Genomic DNA, 18,104 nt, shown 5'->3' on the forward strand with positions numbered 1-18,104 from the left:
TGGAGCTGCTGGTGTTCAGCATTCCCAAGATTTAACCCTTATTGTTTTTCTCACTGTGTTCAAAGTTACAGGAATCTGCTGTCTTTGTTAAAAAGCTCATAAGAGGTCATTGGAAGGACAAAATAAATGATGCTAGTTAGGAAAGCAAATTAAACTGAGCCTTTTCTTAGTGTAACACTGATTGAAGGCTAATGCCAATATGAACACAACTAATACTTTTAATTATTTTGTCAGCTCCATTATTCATGGCATAAATTTGAGGTAGCAGGCTTTTTTCCGACCACTGTTGACGCTGTTCATTGAACCTACCCCAGTTTGGCTTGGTGAAAGGCCACAGCTTTCTACAACCGAGAGACAGCAGTAACGGTTGCCAAGAGCTCCAGAGAAGTCAATGATTAGCAGATGCAGGGAACCAGGGCTCAGGGGGCATGTGGTACAAGTGGTATCATGATTGCTTCAGGAACCAGGATGATGTTATCAGTTACAGAAGCAGTGAGGTGAACTGATTGATGTGGGGATGGCCATCAGCAACCACTGCTCTAAGTGTAGCTCTGCAATCAGTCATGGAGTGGCCTCTCTCCTGAAGAGAACTTCATGCCTAGACCTGAGCTTTGTTGAAGAGCACTCTAGCCATAACCTCAGTTCTCACTGTCAGGCTGAAATGCGTCTGCAATTCATTGGCTCTTTTTCTGATTAGGTTTGGTTTTGTCTTTATTAATAGACTTGGATCTTCTGTCTAATAAACAAACATGAGTCATCTGAAGTTGTTTGCGACTACGCTGAAGTGGCATGGCATTAAACTTCTGGAAAAGCAAGATATAGCCAGAAGGGTATTTTTACATGGCCAACGGTATGCTTCATCAGGAACCTCAGAACCATTCCTGAGTGGGAGTAATTCAAATTATGTGGAGGAAATGTATTATGCATGGCTTGAAAACCCTAAAAGCGTACATAAGGTAAGTTTAAAACTTGACTGTAAATGATAATATTAGGTTGAGAGTGGAATCGATTTTTTTTCTTTTTTAACTTGTTTTATAAAAAGTCCAGAAAAAGGTCTTGTATGAAATGAAATACGTGAAACTAATTTCCCACATATTGATTGTTGTAAGATGTGATATTGCAGCAGAAAAAGTAGAGAGGAGCCACAGGCATGGTGAGCTGAGCGGAAAGAATAAGAAGTCCAGACCAGAAATAGTAAGCTGCTCAGAAACTTTCAGCATTCTGCCATGGAAATGCTGTTCAAGCAGTCTGTTAAGTAATTAGTTACATCTGGAAGAAGACCCAAAAAATAAAATACTTTTCATTTTTTGGTTTATTGTAATAAGATTCTATCAGAGGATATGTTATATTTAAATAGTATGTGTTGACATTGGTACTTCTAAACTGTCTGAAGAAGATGAATGTTCAGTTCCCTATAGGTAGCTGTGAAAGTTGTAACAAAACTGAATCCGAAATTGTCAGAAAAGCCTTCTTAAGTATCTTGAAAAGTATTTTGTTCTGTCTCTCTGCCTCTCTGTCTAGGCGACATACATTTGTTTGCTTTTTTTTTTTACTTTAAATCTATGGCCCAAATCCTTCCTTGTGGGCAAAATACATAGATTTATTTTTAACAAGCTTTCTGCTGACAAGCAAGGCTCTCTTATGGTGATACATGTATAGTAACTTAAGAAGCTGATGAGAAGTCTGATAAATTCTAAGACAGACAAGTAATTTTCTGGAGAAGTAATGTGAATTGTGCCCAAAATGTTTACCAAATTGCTTGTGTGTTCCCTTATTCTTGAGGCGTATATATCAGAATGTCACTTAGAAGTTGTTGCTCTAAGTCTGATAATCTATCTAGAGTGTGAGGAAGTGATGCATGTTGAGGAAAAAAAAAAGAGAGACCAAGAAAAGCAGTTTTGTAGCTGGTTTTTTTGGATGTTGTGTATGCATTTAGTCTTGTTGGAAGGTGGCATATGCAGTGACAACTCTGAAGACTGAATGTTGTTCACATAGCAGATAGATCCTTAACTTGGAACTGAAGAGACCTTCTCCAGGGGTGGCTTCTCTCATCCCACCTGTCTTTGGTTCTTCGTCATGGAACTGCCAGCTAAATTTCCAACCAGTGTAGAGCAGGGTGTCACGTTGTGTTTATGCACTGAATGAATTTCTGAGAAACCCTCATGATGCAGTGGTGCTATAGATCAATATTAACCTTTTATTTTGTGGACACTGAAGGAATGAAGTCATGCAGAAGGAGCGTGTGTGGTGACATCTTGTTTTTACTTGTTGTGAGTTACATCAACTCAACCTTCTTTCCTTCAAGAAGAACTAAATTTCTTGTTCGGACCCTTTACAGCAGAGTGAATTTTGCTGCTGTGAAGTCTTGCAGACTTCTGATGGGGCATAAACCTCAGTAAATCAGCTCGGGCGTTGCGCAGTTAGACCAGCCGTCAGCGGGAGGCGGGGAGCGCTGGAGCCGGGGTCCCCGCGGGCTCCTGCCGGCGGGCCGGCCCTCCGCAGCCGCCCGGAGCTGGCCAGGGTGCTGAACGGCCCGGCCCCGCGCAGAGGCCAGCCACGTCCTCGGGGCGGGAAACTTTCCCGGCGCGACCGCCCCAGCAAAGGGCAAAGACTTGTGCTAAATTTAGACTGATAGTTGGGGGTTGGGGGCAGTGCTAAAAATCCTGCCGAAAGACTGCCCAGTTCGCCTGGCAGTTCGGGCACAGTTGGGCGATGGATCCTGATGAGGTGATGCAGTTTGTAGGTTGAACAGCGACCGATAAATCGGCAGAAGTGAATTGACAGAGGAATGTAAATGTATTGGTGGAGTAGGGTGTGCCCTAGGGAGTGGATCCCAGGTAATTCAAGATGCATTTTAAGAATGTGTAAATTCTTTTCCAGGTTATCTATATGTAATATACTTACAACAGTAATGAACTGAAGTAAATTCACTGTGTGCCTGGTTTATGAGGCTTAAAAGAATATGATTGATGGACATCATGGCTTACTTTACAGCTATTCTTGCCTAAATAATTAGGTTTTTCACAGCCTAGAGAAAAGAGGGGGAGGAGAATGATGCCGATTAATTTTACTTTGTTTCATCAACAAAATTAATTTCTGGTTTCTTGAAAACCATTTTATTTCATCAGTTGAAAGCTGTAAATACCTACCCAAGATTTTTGTTGACAGAAATTGTTCAATTTGGGCTTTAATAAAACCGGTTAAAAATGCTGAGAGTTGAAGTCACCCTGTTTTCTTACAAATACAGAAAAAATCATGCCGTAGTTGTATACTGTAGGCAAGTTGTAAATTTGTCATTCTGCTATGAAAAGTGGTGGAAGTGTTGGAAAATAATGTCAAGAGACACCAACGGTTTATGTGGTGTTGGTTATGGTATTGTTAATAATTTGACTCTCTCTGCAGGCCACTCATATTTCATTGTTTGATCCAGTATGTCCAGCATGGTTTAGAGAGCCAATTTGTGCTAGGTGTTTAGATGTTACATTCTCTTTCCTCTTTTTCCTCTTTATTTCCTATTTTTCCTCATGTTTCTTCTTCTTGGATATCTCCTTGTCAGAGGGGATGTGCCTCCTTCTAGTTGCCGAGATGAAAAAGCTTTATTTTTTCCTGGGCTTTAAAAATCATACTCTATTCACTTTTACTTAGAAACTCCAATTAATCAAGGCTCCTCAAATTATTTCCCTCTTAGAAGATTTGACTGGACATGTCTTGCTTGTATGCTTATTTAAAACTGTTTGAAATATGGCTGTCATGTTCCAATGAGCGTATTCAGTGTTACTAGTGTTTTTTCTAAGAATCTCTCCTTTCTATGTATACCATGGTTATATATCAAGGAATATGCATTTATATCCATAGGAGCTTTTATTCTTTGTGCAAATCCATTCCTGATGATTTCCTGCTTTTCCTAGTCTTTTGCATTTCCTGTTCTTAGAGTAGCCAAAACAACAATCGGAATAAAATGATGCGGGCTCTGAAAAAGGCGTCATTATTTCTCCTTGAAGCATGGTGTCAGGGCCATAGATCATAAGGGAGAAGCTTGACAAGGCTCAGTTATTACTATCACAAGATTAATTACAAAACTGCATGGTTGGATATTGAGTACATAATGCCTGCCATGTTATCCTGTATGCAGCTGCTCTACCGTGAGTGTGTAATCACTTCCTTGTTTTATGTACTTGGAAAAAGTGTGGGGGTTTTTGTTTTGACTTCATCTTTTTTTTTTTTTTTAAATGATGTAGTGATGCTCAGTGTGTGTCTTCTAAGGCTTTACTGTCCTCACTGCAGTTGATAAATATTGTGATGTCACTAGAAAAAAAAACAAACCATCAAGATAACTAATATGTTACTTGTTATTCGAAGTGCAACACTGTTTATTATGTGAGAGTAGAATATTGCCACTGAATCACTGGAATTGTATTATATTACTTGAGAAAATAATGGTTAACTATAATATAGATTTGCTGACAGGAAAGAAAAAAAGGAATGTATCACGTATCACTATAGCAACTTATTTTTCACAGATGTATTTTTCTATTATAAGTCTCCTCTACCATTTTTTTAAAGAACTTTACTAACTTAGTTGAGAACCTGCAAGTTTGCTGTGAGACCAAGCTGGTCTTCTGTCTGTTCAGACACATGGCAAATGCTGTTGCCAAAGACTGACATTGATACACAGGACTTGAAGACTATAATCTGGTATCAATCTTGAAAGACACTATAGAAATTTATAAAGGCTTTGATGGATGTGTATCTAGAAAAAACTAATTTTCTGTAGCCAAATGATGTATTTTCCCTCCCCTCTGATTAAATGTCACGCCTGCCCAACAAATCAATAAGTTCAAAAATGTGATAGGAAAAAATAGTGTGGCTTCCTTCTGTCCCAGCTGGCTGCATCTTCAGATGTAAACATTTTGAAGGTATTTGTTTATATTTGTGAGTCTGCCTGAAGAAAGGGTCCTATGCTTATTCTTGTTAAACAGGGAGCTTGTTGGGCAAGTCTATTTGGGTTTTGTTAGCAACTGTCTCAGCAGACCACTTGTCTAAAAACATATTCAATTGTTTGTGGGACTGTGCTGTGATAACTTTTACATCTAAATGAAAAGTTTTTGACTCAACAAAGGAATAGTTACGTTATTATCATCATTGTGTATGTATCATGGTGTTGGAAAAAGTGAGGAAGGAACCTTAACATAAGCAAAGCATAATCTTTATTAAAACTTTGAATACCAAATGTCAGATTTGTCATGGATCCAAATGTGTGTTTGGAATTTCCTAATTTAATGAAAGTTAATAACTGTATTGCCAAAGTAATTCCTCCAGTCTAAGTAGCCTTAGTTGTAACACAAAGGGATTGTATCTGTTTTTCACTGTCTGGGATCTGCAAACTCTCAGACTAGTTGCTGTATAGGCATGGAATAACAATACTGTTCTTAATACAGAGTAAGAAGGTGTATAGAAAGAATACCAGAGGAAATGCAGTTACACTAATAGACTCTTGTACACCATTTATAGGATGTTGTGTAAATTCAGATTTCTAATCTCAGTGTGGCTAGCAAGGTGTCAAGGTAAAAAGAATATAGGAAATGGGCTTAAATGAGAGGAGGGAGGATGAACGAATTCTTCATCAGTGTGTCTGGAACTGACTGCCAAACATGATCTGTCTGTCTTAATTTGCCATGGTCTATGAAAGTTAGACTATGTTTAGATCAAGTCTGTGTAAAAGCAGGCTGATAAATTAAGTAAGTTTATCGTATTTGTATCAATGCAGCTTTGTATTAATAAAGAAGTAAGAGAGGTGCATTAAAGCAGTGTTTCTCAGATAGTGGCTTCATGCTAATGACGAAGTTCCTGCCCACAGGTTCAGGGATTCCTCCCACTTCCATAACTTCAACTTGGAAGGTTGGGTGATGTTTAGTTCTTGCATGCTGCCCCTGTCATAGTGTTTCTGAACACCTTAAGCCTTGTAGAAATTTCAATATGAAGACTTTTTGTTAATGAAAACAGAATTTTATAAATATTTTTCTGTCATGCAGTGTTGGTATTACATTATTTTGATTCTTTTGTGTATTTTGTAATGAATATATTAAGTAATGTTCTTTTTAAAATCAAATCTTTGGGCTACTTTCTGTCTTTTCTGGCACTGGTTCCTTGAAGTGTGTTAGTTCCAAGCTCACAGCCAGGGTAAATAACATGCACTGTACAAAATGAAATTTAGCTTTTACAGTGCTTCTATTCCAGTCACAAAGATTTTAAAGTTTTGAAATAGCTTGCTTTCTTTCCTGAGTTAGCCAAACTGAGGAAAGTGTTTTATGACCTTTCATTACCTTTTATGGAAACTGTAAGCTAAGCACAAGTATTGATTAGTCCCCTGCTATGCAGGCTTTCTTCTTTGTTGGGTATAAGCATCTCAGATGTTTTACCCCATTCTGCTGCCGTCTACTGGCATCCATATATCTAATACCATTCTAACCTGGGATGGTGACCACCTCATCAGAATGGAAACAGTTCAGGAAAACCAGATTTGGCCATATGTGGAGGAAGTGGCTTGTGTAAAAGTGCAGATGGAAATAAAAGGATCTTTTGTTTGTTGTGATTCAGATTCTGAAATATGTAATCTTCTAAAGTTATGACTTGCACCTGAAACCGGGGCCGTAATTTCTTTCATAGTAAGGTAACCTAAGCTAGTGAGGAAAGGATCTTAGACAAAAAGCCTCACTCAGAAAAGCTGTAATTGCTTTTAAACAGCTTCTTCAAGAAAGGCCCTTAAGGACTGATTCTGATTTAGCATATTCAGCGAGTGTCTCGAAGTGTCATAAATTCTTTAAGTATCGTTAAAGGAATGGATTAATTTAATTTATTAAGGTTTTCAGTTTTATAGGCTTGATACCCCTTTACCAGCAGCATAATATCATACCTATTACTGGTAGCCTGAATAAACATCACAGTTAAAAAGAGCTGTGTGAATGAATAATGTATGAAGATGCTTGGCACTTATATATGCTGTAGAGTTTTCCACTGAACAAGCTCAGTGTAAGAAGTGAGACGAAAAGGGCTCTGAAACACACAGTTCCTACCGAGACGTGGACATATCTGTGCTCTCTTTTTGCTGGCTATTAGTGATACTTGATACTGTAATGTGGTGAGGTACCATTTGCAGCTTGAAGGAGCTGCTTTTGGTTGAGACTTTTGTTTGAGGTAATCAATTTCTTCTTTCCTTCGCTGTACACATGCCCAGTCCTGGGATTTGTTTTTCCGAAACGCTAATGCTGGCCAAGCATATGATCCCCATCTACCAGATCAGTTGGAAAGAAAGGCATCATTTCTTCAGAGCCATGGCCTGGCCCAGACACCGGGCAAAGCTGAAAAGCTTGTTGAAGATCACCTTGCTGTGCAGTCTTTGATAAGAGCATACCAAGTAAGTGTACTTTGGGGTAGGTGTGGGAGGGTCTCTCCTTTGCAGACAACCTTTTTCTTCCTTTTTATGTTCTTTTTTGCCTTCTGGTCTTAACTCTTGCCTATTGTCTTGCTTCTGATTCAAAATGTCTTGAACTAGACAGTCTTTTCTTCCCTGCAGAGTGTCTGAACACTGAGGTCCTGGATTCAGACTGGGATGCTCCTCTGGCGTAGCAAACTCAGGATTGAGATTACCCACAGCCCTGATGCTGGTCATCTGACTTAACCTGGAAGCTCTTTATGGAGATAGTCGTTTGTGAAAGGGAACATGAATCTATTGTTTTTTGCCCGTTTACCAGGAGCAGAAGCCAAACACGTCAAAGCTTAGCCTTTACTATTCTTTTGGCTCACTTGACTGCATTAAGATTTTTTGTGTGTGTGTGTCTCTGATTCAGTAAGTTACTTGACCAAATTGGAAAACTTAAGTTATCTGAAATAGTTTTGCTTCATAGAAAGGGAGTTGTCCTGGATATACTGGTACTAATGAATCTTCTGATGTGTACAGTGAAATAAGAACTTTTCCCTCTCTTCAACAGCAGACTTTTCCATGATCCAAGTCTGTCTTCACCTCTTGAAAGAGGAGTTTGTATTACAGTTCTAAATGTTACTACCTTTCTTTAAGAAAGGAAGAAATGTGCTTGCCTTCTCTTACATCTAGTGTGAATTTTGAGATTCCTGATTTGAGCAGAATTATAGGTAAAAAGAGAGAGGAGAAATAATGAATTAACCAGAGTTGAATTTTGGGAGGCTGACAGTACTGCGTTTGGGTCAGCTTTGATGAATTTCTTTTAGAGAGCTGTTCATCAAAGTTGACTTTGTTTCACACTCAGATTTTTTTAACCCTTTTATTAAATTAAGAAATTAAGTCTAATTTCCTTTTTTCCTCTAAAAGAAGAAGGATTTTTGAAATAGCACAATGGCTTTGGTTAGATGTTTTCTAAATGTAAAACAAGTTTAAACGTTTTTATTTAGACTTGTGTTTAATACCTTAATTTCATTAAAAGGCTTAAAAACACTGTGAAAGAGGAAAAAAAAACCCACTAAACATGTAGATCTGTGTTGAGCAAAATATTCCAGTTTGATTTTTAGAAATTTTTTTTGCCTTTTTTTTTTAAATAAATATGTAACTTCCCAAGAAGTTTGACTTGAGCAGATCTGTTCTGCCCTGCACTAAGAATTTTAACTCCTGTTTGCTATCATCGGAGGAGTAGAAGAGGAACTTCTTTAAAAACCTTTTTTTCTGTATGCATTGCATTGTCACCATTGATTCAGATATGAACCATGTTAATCCAGCTGTTGGAGAGGTGTTGTAAAAGAGTAGAAAGGTTTGTGAATATAAAGAATATACGAAATTTTCTTAGAAATAGCTATGTAGAAAACAACCACTTCAGCCCATTCACTTTTGCTTGCACTAAAAATTTGTTGAAAATTAGAGAAAATTGGAGAATGTTAGGCTGCTTTGACACCAGTTACTTGAAAATAGCTCAGGGATTGCCATTTTCTTTCCTGTATTTGAAAGAGTGTGCCGTCTGACTCAAGTGATGGAACAGGAATGTCTGTGTAAATGGCAGGCACCCATGTGTCTGCCACAAACAATGAAAGAGGATTACTGAAGGCAACTGTCTGTTTTTAAAAGGTATTTAATACCCTCTAAATTCAGTGTTGAAGGGATACGATCAATTTGTGGCCTTGCTTTGCCTGATAATGAAATGAAATAGAGAAGCATACAGAATTTTCATTTCTCAAACCTGTCAGAATTTTATGGTTTTTGTGGTAAACTGCTTTGTGGTCTGTTGAGCTGGTCTTCTGAAAAGGCAGTTAATCTATTGCTTTTTCTAATGCAGAGCACTGGACGCACTGAAAGAAGGATTTCCAGTGAAATGTGTGTCTTAACAAAAATGAGTCTACCTAAATTAATTTCTTGAGTCTTCTTTTATAATGTAGATTTTTTTTTTTTCATCTGTGTCTAGAAAATATTATTTTAAAGTCTAGTTTCAGGTAGTCTGGACTTGCATTTAGTCAAATTTATGGCAATTGATGAAAATTTTCTATGCATTCCATGTATTGTCACAAGGTTGATCTCTGATTTTTGCAGTTGTTACTGTTTTCTGTATTCAGCGAAAGAAGTGGAAATTATTAAAAAATAAGTTGATATTGAGGAAAATACTGTCTTTTAGTTAAAGACCAAACTACTGCTGGAGTGTAATATGGCACAGCACTTTACTGATTTGCTCTTCTGGGTTTTGGCATTCTTGCTAATCCTCTTCCTCTTCCTACTAATACTGCAGAGCACATGTAGCGTAGGGAGGGGAATTGTTTCCTGTTGATGATGCTTGAGACAGAATTGTTTGCTTAGTTCCAGTCAGATAGACTTTGTGCCGCTGTAAACAATGAGGTGGCACAGATGTTGCCGTGGGCATCATTTGGCCTGTCAGAGTTTTATTACTGGTGATTCATGAGATGCAAAGAATCTCAGAGGCCAGGCTGAATTTACAGGGGTGGTGGTTCTAAAAAAGATGCTGTATTTCTGTTTGCTTATGAGTGGAAAGCATTTTGTTATGAACTCTCCTGCAAACATAGAACATTTGAATAGTGTTTTTACAAGTCACTTCTTGATGAACCACACTTTAATCACAGTTTATTACTGTGTGATGCAATTCATTATTAATATTGCAGTTTATTAAATTTTTTTTTTCAGAGACAATTAGGATACTAGTAGTGTGAATGAAATTCTACCTAAGTGATCTGAAAAATTTTAAGGAGAAAATATTCATATATTCATCTATAAAAAGCTTTTAATGAGCTAATTTGGTATATGAGAATCATGCACAAGAGACATTACATTAAAAAAATTGTTTTTTATTTGTGGCTCTATTGAATCAACTAGTTAGTTCTTCTGTAGCAATGTTACATGTTAACATAAAGCACTAATTTATAGCAACTTGTGGCATGCATTAACACCAGTCATATTGATAACTGAAAGCTGGCTGAATTCCCCATTGAATTGGTGTTCTTTGGTGTCTTGAATGTCAATTTTATCATAGATGAAGTTCCTGAAATTTCATGAATGAAAATAAATGCTATCTGATATGGAACAGAGCTAATGAAGGCTGATCCCTTCACTTCCAATACAAACTTCTTCAGCACCAACCTATGTTTTAGGTCAGCAATGCTGTATTTTAGTATTCTGCAGGTGCGGAAAGGAGGATTCAGGCAAAAATACAAAATGACTGAATTAGCAAATGATAGGATCTATAGACTAGTCATAGTTTCTTAATTTTACCCAGAGACTTAGAGTACAATCTTTAGTAGTTTTCTTTACTTCGACTTCAGTGTAATTCCAGTTTAAATTGTATGTCAGACAAAATAAAGGTTATGTTCTAATGTGTATTCAGCAATTTTTAATAAAGGTGGTATACATATCCAGAGATATAATGCTTTTTTCCTGTTGTTAGGGGAAAACTTGGGAAATATCAGTGACTTTTTCCCTTTGTCTGACTTGTTAGAGTGATTTCATTTTTCTTTCACTTTTCTCCTTTCTCAGATCCGTGGCCACCATGTCGCTCAGCTGGATCCCCTTGGAATTCTGGATGCAGACTTGGATTCGTTTGTTCCGTCTGACTTAATCACTACAATCGATAAACTTGGTATGTGCACTATATGCCTTGTTATTTGCAATGGTCGTTTGTCTCTTTTGTCTCATTGGGCTGAGGTGACTTCATAAGACATTTCAGGGAAGCTTTTACCTTTTCTGCTCACTGGTATCATGAAATAGTTTCTCTGAGCATCTGTAAGGAGGCTCAAATTTCAGGACAATGGAATTTCTACTCTGAGATCACAGGTGAGGTTCCTGTGAATTCACCTTCTGATGAATGATGATTATAAACACTTTATAAAACCCCCAAATCTTATGGTTTTGAACTACACCAGAAATCAATACTAATCAATACATTGGGCCAAGATTCTGGTAATCTAAATTACTTTTATACCATTATGCTTGATACTTGTTTTGACTGGGGACAGCTGAAGGCTAGTCAATAGGAAAAACAAGCAATAAACAAAACACTGGATAGAGGAACTTAGGGTAAATTTCATACCAAATTTGGATTCTAGCCTCTGATACTTCTTGTATAACTTGAAGAATTCTGTTTGAAATTATCAGAAGAAAACACGGAAAGTGTAGAATTCTTGACTTATGTATATAGTCCAATGGTGATCATTTTAGTTTACTGCTGGAAGAGTGTCATATACTAGCGTTTGCTTTTGCAAAGGTTATTCTGGTTGCTAAGAGGGCACATCTTTGAGAAATTGCACTGATCAATTTCTTTGCTCCTCTCTGCTTGAATAAAAAAACCATCTGATTGATTTTTCTCTACTCTTCAATCTACCTGGTATGTTTAAAAGGTGGTTTTCTACTTGATAAAGACACTGAATCAATTTTTCTTTGAAGGGAAGCTTTTTGGACCAGACATAAAACATAGTGCAAGTAGTAGATAAAACACATTCTGCTTAATTTTACTATAAGTACATCTACTGCTTCTTTGCTGCTGTGTTTTTTATTTCTGGTGGTAGGGGAAGAAGCAGTTCTGACCCTTGATTATATAAAGGCAGTGGAGTGCTTAAGACTGTAAATAGACAGGTGCTTACACAAATCAGGGGTTCTCTTTGAAGTTTGTCAGCTTTAATTAAAGGGAAGTACCTACTAGAAAATACATTAGACATTTACTGAGTAAATATAATTTGTTGGGTGATTGTGAGCACGTCAGTACAAATTTCTTTAAACTCTACAGATAATTTAGTACGGTGTTGTGACTGGTCAGAAGGCACCATGAGCATAGGAAAAAGTATGCTAGACCTCTGAAGGAGATGATGTGTCTGAGAGCGTAACTGAAGAGATATTTCGGTTTGTGAGGGGAAACAAAATTTCTAACCTAGTCTTGGCACAACAAAAAAGGGAAGGATCTCAAACGTTGCCGATCCTTGAATGTTCCAAGCAGGAAACTTATGAAAGGCCTCTGGTAGTAGAGAAAGTATTTTAGTGTTTGATTTTTCTGTGCATTTTCTTTGTCCCGTCTTCTGGTTTCTTTTTTAAGAAACTTTCTGATAGGAAGTTTCTTCTGGGAGTCACAGTTACAGGTGTACCTACTGCATAGTTCAAGTTATAGAATTGCTTTCAGGAGCTCTTGGTTGTATCTCTTTAAACATGAGGTGATGCTTCAGTAAATATGCGGCGCTGCAGTACAAGGCACAGATGTTCTGTGTGTGCCCAAATCACTCCTGTATGTGTTCTGGTTTTTGCATAACAGAACATGAAGAGCCTGTGAAGTCTGAGAGAAAGTCAGCAAAGGAAAAAAAAAATAGGATGTCTTCACATGCTTTGTTTCAAATGACACTAAAGCCCCTGTCATCCCTGGTGTCCCTCCCCCCTCCTCCTTTTTTCCCTTCTTTTTTTTTTTTTTTTTTTTTTTTTTTTTAGCATTATAGGTTATAGAAAACCAGAATTTATTTGGTGCTGGAAAAACCTATTACCGCACCAAAAAGGAGAAATAGTGCTACACAAACACTTCTTTTGGTCACTCCAGACTTGACATTTTAATATATTATTAAAATTATTATTAAAACCAAAATTAGTATTTTAAAATATATTTTAAAATATATTATTTTAAAAACACAAAAATGTGTTATTACTGACAGTGCTGTGTAGTAAAAGTGGTGGCAACACAGGGTTGAAGTCAGGCCATAGGACTAAATGCTAAGTTCCGTTATTATTTCATCTTTAAATTGCTTCTTCACTTTCATCTTCAGAAAATTCATTTAACAGGGAATACAGAGCACTATTCTATATTGATTTAAGAGTTATGTGCAGGCTGTCGTATCAGTGTTAAAGTGGATGCCTGCAGCTTATCCGGACCTAGGATAAAGAGTTCAAAATTAAAAACAGAGAAGCTATTTTTAGTTTTAAAAATATTTTTACATGTGCACACACACATATATAATTTTTATGTATATCTAAGTTTCTATAATTGTATGTAATGTGTATTATAAGTTTTATACATTTGCTTCTTAGAATTGTAAGAAGCTATTTTTCCTTTCTTCATTCAACAGGTCTAGATTAAACTTTATCATGCAAAGCCTTTAACTTGCAGTGATACCAGTCTTTCAGTCTTGTCTGTTGTGTATTTTGGCTTTTGAAACTTCATAACAGCTAAGTTAAATATTTTCTTAAACCATATTCTCAGCCAGAAGAAGTTTAGATATGTCTAAATCAAGATGGGATGCTATGCTTAAACAAGCCCTTGTCTTAGTTGCGGGGTGTGTGTGTGTAAATCTGTCTTGTTTTATAAGGGGTCACCGACTGGGAAAGAGAGCTGTACAGGTCATTACATGGCTATTTCAAACCAACTTCCCTATAAAGAGGGTGACTAGAGATACCTTGGAAGTTCTACCAGTTCATTACATTGAACACGTTCTGTATTTTCTCTTAGTCTATCTATTAATGTTGTATAAATTAATCTAGTTTGCTTCCAACCAGCTGGTTCTGTCTGTGAAAAGTGGTTCTTTCTGTGTTTGTTGCCTATGATAGAGCAAGGAAGAAATCCCAAGCATTACAGTTAGTTATTTTACTAAACAGTGAAGTGCAAGGTATAATATGGAGAATGGATGGCATATATGCTAATTTGCTAAAATATAAAAAGTTTTGGGTGATTTTAATTTCAGTTGTTCTATCTGTGCATTTAAGAATGAATGGTTTGGTACTTCTAATCAAACAATAACTTATTTTTTTAACTTAATATTATTATTATATTTATATAATATATAAAATATAAGTATTTATATAACTTATTTAATAACTTAATTAATAAAAACTTAATTAATAACTTAATTTAATTAAAACATTTATTTTTAAAAGCCAGACTAAAGTACATTGTACTAATAGATGCCTCCAAAGTATTCACACTTTCAATTTTTAATCTGGTACCTTCTTTCTTAATATTGCTTTATTAAACTTAATTCATGGTGGTTTGAAAAACAATGCTGGTTTCCTTTTTGTCTCCTGCCCTGCTTTGCAAATTGATAATGTACCTGTTGTAGGGTTTTATGGTTTGCATGAATCAGATTTGGACAAAGTCTTTCAGCTGCCTACAACCACCTTCATAGGAGGAAATGAGAACAGTCTTTCTTTACGAGAGATCATCAAACGGCTGGAGGTCAGTGGGATATTTTTTGATTTGTGATTGTTTTCATCTAAACAGAAGTGAACTTTTTCCAGTTGTCAGTCACAAAAAACTTACTGTTTGTCAATTATTGATAGAGCATGTAAAGAATTCAAATGACATTAAAAATAACCCTTGTACTGTTTCTAGAGATGTCAGCACTATTAGTTTTATTGCCTGGATTTCTGAAATACATAGATTAAGGATGAGTATAAAAGAGGTGAATGTGGTAGAATACTGATTTGGGCCCTAGTTCTGTAAAGAGCTGATGTTGTTCAAAAGGAGTAGAGCCTTTAGAACTTGTCTTTTAAGTGTCCTACCACAGATAAACCACCTTTGCCTACAGTACTCAGGACGTGCAGGGGTTGCTCTCAGAGCTGTGGCTTTAGTGAGACTTCTACCTGAGTAAAATATGAGGATTGGGTACCAAATTCATGAAAGCCCAGCTGTAGCTTGTAGATAGTGATGGTCCTTCTTTTCCATCCCCAATCCTTTTTCTGGAGTTTCATTATCTGACAGGTGATATGGTTATGCCATGTGAAGTCATCAAAGCTAAAATAATTTAAAGCAAAAATAATTTAAAGGAATAAATATTGTTAGAGGGGAACTCCAGATAGCAAAACAGCAAGTAGGAATGGTAATGAATTTGTAAACTACTGAATTAGTAAGTATTGGATATTCCTGATTGTGCTTTTTCCAGGATTTTGGAGTACTGAAGTTGTAGAGATTTCTGTTGCATGGTAGCGAAATCCATTGGAGTAAAAAGGGCTAAAAGTGAGGAAACATTTTAAAGGATGAAATAAGGATGAAATATGGAATTGAGTTACAAGAATGTAAAAATAAAAAAATTACTGAGCACATAAGGGTTCGTGGCTTTGACCTGTTGCAAATGTGAGAGAATGTGTTGACTTGCACGTTTGACTATTACATCGGCTTAGCTGCAGCATGGTGGGTTGTTAAGCCACAACATCTCTGTTGTGCATTTGAGCTCTATATTTGCTTTTTGGTTTTTGCACTTCTAGCATGTCTGTGCAGCAGTTTTCAAGAGATAATCCTTAAAATTGTAATGTACAAATAAATGGACAAAATCAATAGCAAAATCTAAAAGCCTCAAGGAACTGATTTGTGTTAAAGAGAAATAACCGTCTGGTTTCCCTCTTCTCTCCAGAGCTTTGGATTTTTTTTTTTTTGCTGAAGTTAACATTAAATTCCTTTTTAGAGGCAGTAGAGAGCACATACTATGTGTTCAGAGTGGATTTGTCTCAAATTAAACTCACGATAGGTCTTCTGTTGACCTGTATTTTGGACACATTTTTCTGGTGAGATATTCTTTCTAAGGTAAGAAAAAGAAAATTTAAAAAAATGCAACAAGGAGATAAAATTTCTGAAGTGTCTTTGTGTTTTTCCCAGTCCTTTCTTTGCTCTTAGCTGCTTGGATTCTTTTTCAGATTTCCAACATTCTGGGATTTGACAGTTATCAGATAATTTGCATGAGGCTTCATAGCTGTCTTCTCATTATCTTTATTGCTTGATTTCAGGTGACATTTACAAAAGACAGTGTAAATTTTGATAAATGACTTGAAATCTTTGCTGGTGCACCTAAAGAAAAAACTCTATCATACCTGTAAGAACAGTAGCGAGTTAAGTGAAATACACTGGTCAGTTTAAGGCAGGTTTATTGGCCTACTTTGAATGTATTACCAAATGAGAATCTTCCAGATTCAGAATTTTGAAACGTTACTTTGAAGAGAAGGCTTTCTGGCACAAAACTAGATTGAGTAAAACAATTTATTTGCTTATAGGACTACTGTGGGGAAGATATAGTGGAAGAGGAAGATAAGATAGCTTTCAGAAGAGTAATGTATACAGACAATATAATTTAAAAAATATATTTGTTTCTTCATGGCCCATTAACTCCTAAAGCTTCTGTGTTGGTGTTTTCACATCCTAGAATACCTACTGCCAACACATTGGCTTGGAGTTTATGTTCATCAATGATGTGGAGCAGTGCCAGTGGATCCGGCAGAAGTTTGAGACACCGGGAGTTATGAAGTTTACTAATGAGGAAAAAAGGACTTTGTTGGCAAGGCTGGTGCGCTCAATGAGGTACGCTGGGGTGGTGCTGGGAAGCTGCTCTGTGACTGCTGGGTGTAAGCTGGTGTGGGAAGCTGGTGCAGTCTGTAAACTGCTGAGGTGGAGGTGAAGAGTCTGAGATCTGGAGTACAGGTGGGTGTAGTTAACCTGGTTGTGATGTCAAAGGAAAGTGTGTGCTGTGAGGTATGTCAGGGTCTGTGTAGTGACTTTTAGTATTCTATTTTCTTAAAAGGCAGGTTGTGTTCTGTAACACTTGTGCAGCCTTTAGTGGCATATCTGGCAATGTTTTCAGTGGCTTGCAGAGATAAACTGGGAAAAAAATTGTTTCAACAGACTAGTAATATGCATCTGTGTTAAAGATTCATAACCTGTTTCAGAAAATAGGTGTCATAACACCGTTGGATACTGTTCTTCTGCTATATTCCATCTACTGTGCATCTTCCTACTAGCACATGATCAAAGGAAGCCATCCTAATAGTCAGCTTAAGGAAAATTTTTAGATGAGTGAAATGTTGACATGAGCGTTGTTTGACTCGCTGGGATGCTAGCAGTCTTTCTAAAAAGCTGTGCCAAGATGGGACTGGATTTGAGAGGTATAATGTGATTTCAAGTCCTGGTTTTGCCCTTTTGAGGTATGCCAAGATGTGCTGTACTGTTGCACGACCTGGCAGCAGGAGTTTTGGTCTCTGCAGTATATGAAAGTACGTTTGCAAACAGCTTATTGATTGCTCCCATTGTGGCTATCTGTATGGAAATACTGTGATCCCAGAGACTGAATTACCCTCTCACCCCTAGAGCAAGACTGTCTTATCGGGCACAAGATTTATTACAATTCTTACAATCTGAAACAGTTTGCATATCCTTTGATAAACACAAGAGTTAGAGATTTATAAAGACACATTTTTTGATTAAGCTTGTATGTTCAAAGACTTAAAAATGAAATGGTCGTTGGTGGTTGTCATGGTTTAACCTGGCAGGCAGCCAAATACCACGCAGCCGCTCGCTCACGGCTCCCCTCTCCCCTCCCCCCGGTGGGACAGGGAGAGAATCAGAAGGGTAAGAGTGAGAAAAACTCGTGGGTTGAGATAAAGACAGTTTAATAGAACAGAAAAGGGAAAATAATAATAATAATAATAATAATGATAATGATAGAATATACAGAGTGAGTGATGCACAATGCAATTGCTCACCACCCGCGCTGACCGATAACCAAGTAGCAATCGGTACTTCCTGGAACACACCTACCATTCATATACTGAGCATGACATCACATGGTATGGAATACCCCGTTGGCCAGCTGGGCTGGCTGTCCTGACTATGTTCCCTCCCATTTTGTGCACCTAG

General features: G+C 37.1%; 1 protein-coding gene across 2 annotated transcripts in view; it reads left to right on the forward strand.

Moving 5' to 3' along the window:
- OGDHL (oxoglutarate dehydrogenase L) overlaps positions 1-18,104 on the forward strand; it is a 56,423-nt gene that overhangs the window by 4,153 nt on the left and 34,166 nt on the right. For both annotated transcript variants that reach the window (XM_075154334.1, XM_075154335.1), the window contains exons 2-6: positions 722-956; positions 7,235-7,414; positions 10,997-11,099; positions 14,545-14,660; positions 16,618-16,772. In XM_075154334.1, the coding sequence (XP_075010435.1) occupies positions 750-956; positions 7,235-7,414; positions 10,997-11,099; positions 14,545-14,660; positions 16,618-16,772 (761 nt within the window). In that variant the 5' untranslated portion in view covers positions 722-749. The remainder of the gene's footprint in view (positions 1-721; positions 957-7,234; positions 7,415-10,996; positions 11,100-14,544; positions 14,661-16,617; positions 16,773-18,104) is intronic.

The sequence above is a fragment of the Calonectris borealis genome, chromosome 7, assembly GCF_964195595.1.
Source record: "Calonectris borealis chromosome 7, bCalBor7.hap1.2, whole genome shotgun sequence".
NCBI lineage: Eukaryota > Metazoa > Chordata > Aves > Procellariiformes > Procellariidae > Calonectris > Calonectris borealis.